The following is a 9,953-nucleotide window of genomic DNA, read 5'->3' as shown; positions in this document are numbered from 1 at the left end:
TATTACTTGTAATACAAACACAAATTCATCATGAAACTATTTTAATTCTCGCACCAAAAATTCATTGTTTCTTGATCTTCCAAATATAAACACAAATAATCTGTCAAAACACAAGACTTCGCCCCACTCACCCAAAAACCAAGTATACAAACCTTGGCCAAAGTTTTTAAGCGACACGAAAAGAGCGTTGTCTTTTCATACAGATTCGTCGTCGCCGTACGACGTTTTCGTCGACGCCGGTGTGAAGGGTCCCATAGAATCCCATGCGAGACAACGCGTCGTTCGCTACGTTACGTTCATTTCATTTTGGTGTGAAGACGCCTTTTAGGTTTCGATACTTAGACATCCTAGAATAAATTAACCACTATTACAGGTTCACCATACCATTTGCCATATGGTTTATTACGTTATTTTTGCAATATTATTTATTATCAAACGTTTGTTAATAATTTGTGTTACTCATTTAGCATCCAGTCTTTCATTGTTCTCTACGTTAAATATAAAATGTAGCATACATGATTTGCCTGATCCTAATTGCTATTTGCAGCATGAGTAGTTCATGTTTTATTTGTATTGTTACATGAATAATCTATGCAATTTACGTTAGTGGTAAGATCAATTTCTTCTGATGCATTCGATGTGCAACTTGAGTTGGAATCATTTGAATTTATGTTTATTGATGATAAATGATGGGATGATTTCCGTCGTTCCATGTTAATTGAATTCGAAAGAGTAGGCTCTCTGTAGAAGTTTTTGTTAATACATCGATGAATCGATTTGGCCTTTCGGTCGGGTGACTTAGCATCGGAAATGAAATTGAAGTTTGTAACAGGTACCTCCGATGTTGTACCTCCTTTGTGTTCTATACTTGATGTATTATTTCCATTACTGGCGATGTTGAAATTATTTATTTTTTTAAACGCCGGATGCATAAGGGGAAATTCAGATTCAGTTAAACATGAAGTTGCGCCGCTTTGCGAAGTTTGATGCTCGTTGGAACAATTGGAAGATCCATTAAGAATATTGTTACTATCGTTGGTTGCTGCTTGAGAATCTATCAATGTAAGAAAACAGTTTAAATGAGATAAACGACAACGGCAACGATTTCAAAAATCAGAAGTGACTATATACCGATGACCATTTGCGCGGTACCTATGCCTAAACATCTCATTCGCCAAGCATCTTGTAGCAATTGCAAACGAGCATGTTTTCTCCATTTGGCACGACGATTTTGAAACCAAACCTGTAAATAGACATTTCACATTGAGTACATTAGTCAACGTCTCGTTTTATATTTCCAAGCGTTGTGCAAGTTTATAGTATAGGGAGTATGAGTATCAATTTTTGTTGTTTTTTTAATTTATATAATATGGACGCCTATTGTAATTGTTTGTTAATTTTTAGACAAAAATATTTAAAACGAACATTCATATTTGATGGACAGACGGACTATTGATGATGATAGGGGGGTGGTAGGCTCAAACTGTGGATGAGCACAGTACCGACGACGGTATTAGAACAACCGGTATCCTCCGGGAATGCTGAACAAAAGCGCTGGACACGTCGTAGTGGTTTTGTTAAAGATACCGTAGATACTGGTATGTAAAATAATAAATTTTAGCTAATATTACTCGTAATGTACGCGTTTATGTGTTTTTTTGTTTTTTGTTTTGTAGAACATTTTGGGATACCTAACTTGTATATTATTATTAGAAATACCAAGAAACGAATGTTAGGCTACTATGGCTCAATACAAATGGCTATAATACAAAAGAAAAAAAAATTATTAGAAATACCAGGAATACCTGGATACCCTTTCCTGGAACGGGCAGGGCAAAAAAAAAATTATTTCGTTTTTGTACAACAGTACAAATACAAATATGAAATATTTGTAACACTCTTGTTTACTTTATGTACGCTCGTTTCTGTTGCGTTAAACAAGTTACAATTGGTTTTGCTTCGTTCACACAGTGATGGTACATAATCATTTTTGCTGATATTACTAATACACGAAGTAATTTTCGATTACATAACCGAGTTTCGGTAAACAATAAGAGTACCATGCATTTTTCTTAAAAAGGTTTTATTAGTCGTAAGGACGCCGTAATCGAGTCGTAGTCGTAATTTGATTTGAATCACTGCTTCTTATTTATAAATATAGATTAAAGTTAATTTTATTGCTTGCGTTTACCGCAATCAATTTTTACATCACCTGGACACGAGCTTCACTTAAACTAATCCGCAGAGCGATCTCTTCACGTAAAAAAACATCAGGATAGTGCGTTTTATGGAACAGTTGTTCCAACTCTTGTAACTGTTGTGGAGTAAAAGTAGTTCGATTTCGCCTTTGCCGCCGTCTACCGAACATGTACTCGTTTAACAAATCACCAGGCATCGGTGAAAGAAAAGGGCCAGCCATATTATTTAACGTTTGCTTAAGATTTAACTTAGAATTTCATATATTCACTTTCATTGCCCTTCATTTTTTGGAACAAGATTACACAGCATGCAACAAATGTCAAGCCCACTAATAGAAACACTCTCGTCCAATCTCGACAATGGTTGAAATAGTACTGATGGGAATGGTTTAATATGCATCTCTCAGCATTACTAATAGAGGAGGAAGGACTAGCATGACCCAACACCCAATGGTGGTAGATATATTTCGTCTTGCTCTGTTTCGTCATGGCTCCTTAAAAAAGTTTTTTTTCTAACGCCATAATGTGTAGTCGGTAGTGGTGTAGTCGTTCAATCCCATTTTATTCCCTGGTTCGTCCCATTTTAGCATAAGAGAAGGATAATGGATGTCCTACTTCTACTTACAACATTACATATTCTTTCTTTGAATGAAGTAATTAACTTTCGCTGTTCATATTTTTATTTTTCGATATAGGTGTTTAATCTTTATTCAATTTTCTTCAAGTGTAGTGTATGGTTTTCAAGCAAAGATTTGAACTATGAATCATTTGGAAAAAACTTCCACAAAAATGAGAAAGGAATAACATGATTACTATACTTTTTTATGAAGACAATTTTTATTCATTTTTTCTTTAATTAACATGTTAATTTATTAGAAATAAAATTTACCAGTTAAATGATTAAACACGTAGTTAAAAAAGTAATTGACACTTTTCTAAAGACTGTTAAGAGTTATGAAGTTATGTTATGAAGAGGAAACAAATAAATAAAACTTTTGGTTTGGTTTGTAAAACATGTAAATTTTTCATCATCGTTTGTTAAATTTAATTTGTTGTTCACACCCACGAAGCGTTCACCCTTTTTTATCACCAGTTATGCTTAGCGCTTGCGCTGGCATTGTTGCAATACTCGGATAAATTACGCCTGCAAAATAACAAGAAGAAAAATGTGAATAGCAAGCGCACCGTGAACTAGTTAGAGTAGTAGCGAGAGATGTTTCTCTCCTTGTATTATCCAATCATATTGCGTTGATGTAGTACGTTGGGGCTTGATAATAATAGAAGCAGCTCGGAATTACAATTCTTCGTGAAAGCTAGCAGCATGCGGAGTTGCGCTGGAACGAGTTGGTGTGGTTGCGTATTATTTCTCCTTCGCCCTTCACGATACTGTTCTAGTTTTGTTTGAAATGAAAAAAAGGCGGAGCAAATTGAAGCCAATCATAACTTGATACAATAGCCGTGGCAGGTTGTAGACGTTTTTTCTGTAATGGATTCTTCTGCAAAGATTAAATATTTAGCTTTACGTAATTTTATGTGAACCCGTATGTTTGGTTTTATGTTGTAAAATGTATGTGAACAAATATTTCAATTTTTATCTCTTGTCTCGATAAGTCAATCATTTGGAACCAGATAAATACGAAATGAGTTAGAAGTAAATAAAAGTATGCTGAACAAATATAGAAAAAATATCCAAGAGATAATCAGTTATCAAAATCCTCTTAAGCAGCATTGAACAGGTAACATTATATTCTGCAATAGTCTGAAATAATGTGATCATATGGGTTATTTAAGCGGTTCTGCATTATTTTCTTCTCGTTACCAATCGTAATTTTAAATCTACTCCACCCAAAATGTGTGGAGTACTTAAAGTTGTTCTTTCTTTCTTTCAAAGTGGTCGATATTTTAACTGTACATTCTCATATTTAAATAAATTGTCATTTGCAACATGCAAAAAGATTGTTTACAAAAAACGTAGTAGGAAATAGTAGGAATGGTGAATCATCATGAACAGTTCAAAAATAGTAGTTAACTGTAATGAAAGGGACACTGTGTGGGATGGTCAATCAAAAATACAGGATTGGTATGCACTGGTGGGATAGCAAGAAAGGTATCTATTATGAGAACCTCGCCAAACTGCATTCTTCATAAATAGAGAACAGAGCAATCAATTATCCCAAATGTCAGCTCCTTAAATGAGATAGTGGATAAATAGTGGATCAATCAATTATTTTAAGTGTAGTAAAAACCGTTCTCAGAAATTATTGTTTGCTGTTTTATTTTTAATCTTCTATTGTTAAGTAAGACAACAAGTCATTCGACGTGACAATTGTTACAAGCGTCCACAGAGAAGTTGAGAAGAAATGCCCTGGAACAGATACATCTTCGAGGAATCTCAAATACAGTAGTGTATCATTGTTAAAGATAAATAATCCGTAGTTGGGAAGGTCGGAAATACTCAAAGATTTTGTCCCGTACATATGGCATGTGGGAGATTCCTAGTTGAGTGGTTCCTGTCATTGTTACCTTGTGGTCCATTCTTCTAGGCGTTACTAGAAGATCTAGGTGTTATGATTGTTTATTTTTTCATTTGATTCCAAAAAAACGGTCGAAAATTTTCGATGATTGAACATTTATTTGAAAGGTTCATTCATGTCATTTGTGTATAAAATATAATTTTGGTTGCCTGTTACCAGTATCGGGAATCGAAACCATGGCCGGATGCGTGACAACCGGTCCCGGGATTCAAACCCAGGTCAGCTGCGTGACTTTGACGAGCTTTACCGAGTCCTCTATGAGCTGGGAAGTAGCGGAACATCTCTAACATCTGAACACAGTTTTGAAATTAACGCAAAACTAATGGATTTATTTTTAGCCAATCTAATATATTTAGCCATACACAATTTCAGCTCTTGATTTAGATAATTTTCAAAGCAATTACAAATATGACGCTACTTCGAATAACATTTCTTGACAAATTATAAATATGATGAGCGAAATTAAAAAAATCGCTTATTATCTCTTATTAATTTAAGCAAGCGATTATATGCTTTTTATGCGTGTTCCCACGTATTTTATTTTCACAAAAGATCAGAAAATTATTCATCGTAAATTTTATCACACGTCTGTTCGTGGTGTTCGGTGTATTTATTAGCTATCAACAAAAAAATACAGGGTGCTTCAACATGACACATACTATTTAAATGTTCAATCTATCATCTATATATCAAGTTAGGGAAAAAGTAATCGACGTTTTTCACGATAGATGCGTTCAGTGATCGATATCTCGTGAAGTTTCGATCATACAGTTTCAAGTTTAGGCTCGTTTTAACGCCGATAATTTACACACAAAAAATGCTTTTACTATTTTTTGTTTGTTGCATTCGTTTGTGAGTCAAAGGGGTTTAACAATGCAAGTAACCATAGAGAAAATTCGGTACATTTTACAATTTTTCTTTGAAAAATGCAAAATTTCAAGCTAGGCCGCTGAAATTGTGCATGGTGGTTATGGTGTCGATACTCTAAAAGCTAGTAATGTGTAATTTTGGTTTCGTTGAGCCGTTTCGGTTATTTTTTTATGTTAAAGATGCACCACGCACAAGCAGACCCGCAATTGAAAATGTCGATAAAATCACAGAAATAATCAAAGTTGGTTAGCATTTTAGTAATCAAAGCATTGATCAGGACCTAAAGATAAACAACAAATAGTTTTAAGCCATTTGGGCAAAGCTGGATTCATAAAGAAGTTCGATGTTTGGGCGTCACCCTATTTACACCAAAAACATAATGGCTAAAACAAACTACGATCTGCGCAGTTTTGGCCAAACGGAACGAAATCGACCCATTTACGTATCCCCCCATTTCTAATCCCCCCCTGGGGATTAGAAATTACGGTCTCGAAGGTTCTGGGTGGGACTTGAAAGGAATCGTTCACTATGAGTTGCATTCGTGTGACTAAACACTGAATTCAGATCTCTACTGTAAGAATTCAGATCTCTACTCTCCAGAATTACCTTTCAAAGCTAGTAATTGACCAGAAACGACCAGAATCGGTTAATGAAAGATGTGTTGTGTTCCATCTGGACAACGAGATGTTATGCACGTCTTTACTGATTCACCAGAGAGTCCGGGAGCTTGGCTGAGAAGTTTTAATGCATCCATCGTATAGTCCGGACCTTGCACTTAACGACTGACACCTTTTCCACGCATTACAAAATTTCCTGAGTGATGAAAAACTGAGATCAAAAAGGGATAGTGAAAATGGATTGCTCGAGTTTTTCGCCAATAACGATTAAGCCTTCTACAGGAGAGGCATCATAAAAGTAGTTTTAAAAAGGCAACAAATTTTTCAACAAAGTTGTGCATGTTTAATGCAAATCGGACCATTAAAAGCATCTTAAATACAGTTTTGAAGTATACGCCAAAAATGTCGATTTCTTTTTCCCCTTCATTTTTATACGAGGTCCGTTCAAAAAGTTTTGACAATTTTGTATTTACTCGGGCTACGTATGTTCGATTTTCAATTCAATTTTTTCGGCGTTAGGTTGCTACTTATGTCTTTCACTTATGGTGAAACTTTCGCCCATTTTGAGTAATTAGTAAAAATTTGAACAGCTGTTTTACTGTGCGTGTGTCTTGGCTCATCGGCGGTTTTTGTCTATTCCGAAAAATTGATGGCAAAGAATTTGTATCAAATTTTGTGCAAAAAACCAAATGAAAAGCTCGGACGAAATTGAAATGTTGACTGTAGCTTATGGTGATGGTATAAAGACCAAAAGCAGAGCACCAAGCACCAAAAGGTTCAAACTTTTTCAGAGGGCCTAGAAGATGTGAACGTCGAAAAGCCATGTTTAGTCGAATGTAAATAGTTTAGCTTACAATTTTCTTCGATTGCATGAGTTGTTGCCATAGGATAGAACAGTCAATAACGAATATTGATAGTTATGCACAATTTGCCCGAAGCAATCCGTCACAAACGCCCGGATTTGTGCGAAACCCAAAATTGGCTGTCGCACTCCTTCTAACAAATCGTGGTTGCTGCGAGAATTTTTCTGCACCAAAACAACACTCTAATGATGCCAAAGCTACCGTATTCTCTAGATCTGGCCCCCTGTGACTTTTTCTTGTTCCGGAAACTGAAGGAGACCATGAAAGGAGGACGCTACGACATGATTTAGGTGATCTTGAAGGCCACACGAAGCGGAGGAGGCCACACGAAGCGTAAAAACTAGCGTAAAATTAATTTGTAATGCCAAAACTGTTTATGCCTCGGCCAAAACGTTTACGAGTCGGCCGACCGCGAATCCGACCGTAAACACTGTTAGCAAACGCTTTGTTTACAGAGGATAATATAAGTTCTTATTTGCTGGTATAGCAACAAAATCGAAAAACAACAGAAAAAAATATTCATGAAGCAATTTACCGTATTTTTCCGTGTATAACGCGCACCTCTTTCCCAATTTTTTTAGCTCTAAAATCTGGGTGCGCGTTATACAAGGGGAGTAAAAATTGTGTCTCCTATAAATATACAAATGTGCCAATGTGGTACATATTTTATGGTATTCTTTAATAAATTATATAATCAAACATTTGTTAGGAATATTATTATACATACAATATTGTTACATATAATATATACCCAAAATGGGGGGTCTTCTATCTTATATACATTCTGTCAAATAAGTACCAGAAATTTGTGATTTAAAAAAATGCTTTATTTGATTTTCGATTTTTTTGTTGCGTAATGTTGCTACATATGTCACTCACTTATGTTGAAAATTTCGGCTATTTTTAAAGCTCAGTTAATTTTTTACAGCTTTTTTGCGTGAAAGAGTTTTGTCTCAACGGCGATTTCTGCCTTCTCCTAAATAAATTGACCACGAAGCAGTAATTTGAGTTTTGGAAACAAGAAAAAGCCATAGGGGGACAGATTTGGTCAATACGGTGGCTTTGGCATCATTAGTTTGTAGTTTTTGGCCAAATAACGATCTTAAACTTCGTATGCACGTGGTCTGTTCAAAAAATTTCACGACATTTGGGTTTCATTTTTCGATTTCGCGTTTGTGGCGGATTGCTTCGCGCAAATTGCGCATAACTTGCAAGTAATATTCGTTATTGACCGTTCTATCTATCGGCAACAACTCATGTGGCACCACGACCTTGTTGAAATTGAAATTAAAGAAAACTGTAAGCGAAACTGTTCACATTCGACCAAACTTTGCTTTTCGAAGGTTACATCTTCTCGGCCCTCTGAGAAATTTTTGAACCACCGATAAGTGCTGTTTTTTGTCTTAATAGCTTCACCGTTAGCCACAGTCAACATTTTGAATGCATCCGCGCTCTTAATTTCGTTTTCTACACAAAATTAGATATAGATTCCTTCCCATCCATTTTTTGGAAGAGAAAAAAATCGCCGATCGGTCAAGGCACGAGCACAGTAAAACAGCTGTCAAAGATTAAGTGATAATTTAAAATGTCCAAACTTTTCACCATAAGTCACTGACATGTGTAGCAATCTAACGCTACAAAATAATCGAAAATCGAATAAAGCATTTTTTTTAAATCACAAATTTCCGGATACTTTATTGTCACAATGTACCTCTTCAGAGAGTGACAATGAGGAGTACATTGAACAGCAATTAGAGAATATCAATTTGTTTGACAGCAGTGAATCTGAGTTTGAAGATTATAACGAAATATAAAATACTAGTATGTCTTTTGCAATGAATATGCATTTTATCTTTAGTCTACTTTAGAATATTAGTAGAATATTTAGAATAATACATTATTATCCTTAGGTATTTGTTGGATATCACATGTCTGAAAAATGTATAATAAAAAACTTTTTTTCCAATTTTTTTCTCTTAAAATATGGGTGCGCGTTATACACGCATAAATACGGTATTTCACTTCTATTTCTATTTTCTCGGACCAAAAACACGAACGTAAACACGTTTCACATTTCGTTTTTATATTTTTGCTGCCACACGAAGCGTAAGCGGTTTGGCATTACAAATTAATTTTACGCTAGTTTTTACGCTTCGAGTGGCCTCCCAGACAGACTACGGAACTACTGGAGCGATTGACTGGAAATTTGGCATACAGGGGTTTCAGGGGCCGGGGAGTGGCGTAGTCATGGTTAGAAACCCCTCACTCCCTTCTTTCTTTCCCTTCCTTAGGAACTAACTGTTAAAAACATTAATTGCTCCACAAGTTATGAATCGAATTTCATCAAAACTTTCACAATCACCCCTATTATGAAACTCGAATCGAGAACTCGAACTCGAATTTGAGTTCATTTTGCTATAGCTTTCTCTTTTTGCCTTCTCTCTTGCTGTATTCTGCCTTCTCTGTTACTGTGTTCACTCGATCGTTCGAGTTCTCGATTCGAGTTTCATAATAGGGGGAATAGTTGATGGTCACCTGAAAAACCATGTGACAAAATTTGGTCCTTGTAGGACGAGGTGAAGTGGGGATCCCCATACAACCCCAATGCTTAAAATACGTCCTAGGGCATACGGCAATATGGGTATCATTTCTTAGGTTTTGGAGGTCTCTAAATCGATTGGCTTCACTTAAAAGCCTTTTCTATCTTCTTTCACCTATCACCACCCGTCATTCCATCCATCTTCTGCATAGTTTGCTTTTGATTTTTGAAGAAGGTAAGAAAGAGAGGAAAGAAGAGAAAGAGAGAAAGAGATAGAGGAAGAGAGATAGAGAAAAAAGAGAGGTGGATAGCAACGGACTGCTACAACCTTC

At 35.8% G+C, this 9,953-nt stretch overlaps 1 protein-coding gene across 1 annotated transcript in view; it reads right to left on the bottom strand.

Annotated features, from left to right (window-relative positions):
• LOC131207642 (ALX homeobox protein 1-like) overlaps positions 1–2,544 on the bottom strand; it is an 11,283-nt gene extending 8,739 nt beyond the window's left edge. The window contains exons 1-3 of the mRNA XM_058200263.1: positions 2,213–2,544; positions 1,132–1,243; positions 837–1,054 (exon numbers count right to left, since the gene is read on the bottom strand). Coding sequence (XP_058056246.1) covers positions 837–1,054; positions 1,132–1,243; positions 2,213–2,419 — 537 coding nt within the window. The 5' untranslated portion in view covers positions 2,420–2,544. The remainder of the gene's footprint in view (positions 1–836; positions 1,055–1,131; positions 1,244–2,212) is intronic.
• Positions 2,545–9,953: the final 7,409 nt, after the last annotated feature.

Source organism: Anopheles bellator, chromosome 2, assembly GCF_943735745.2.
Source record: "Anopheles bellator chromosome 2, idAnoBellAS_SP24_06.2, whole genome shotgun sequence".
Taxonomy (NCBI): Eukaryota; Metazoa; Arthropoda; class Insecta; order Diptera; family Culicidae; genus Anopheles; species Anopheles bellator.
Note: the sequence above shows the minus strand (reverse complement) of the source record. Positions and strands in the feature narration are given on the sequence as shown.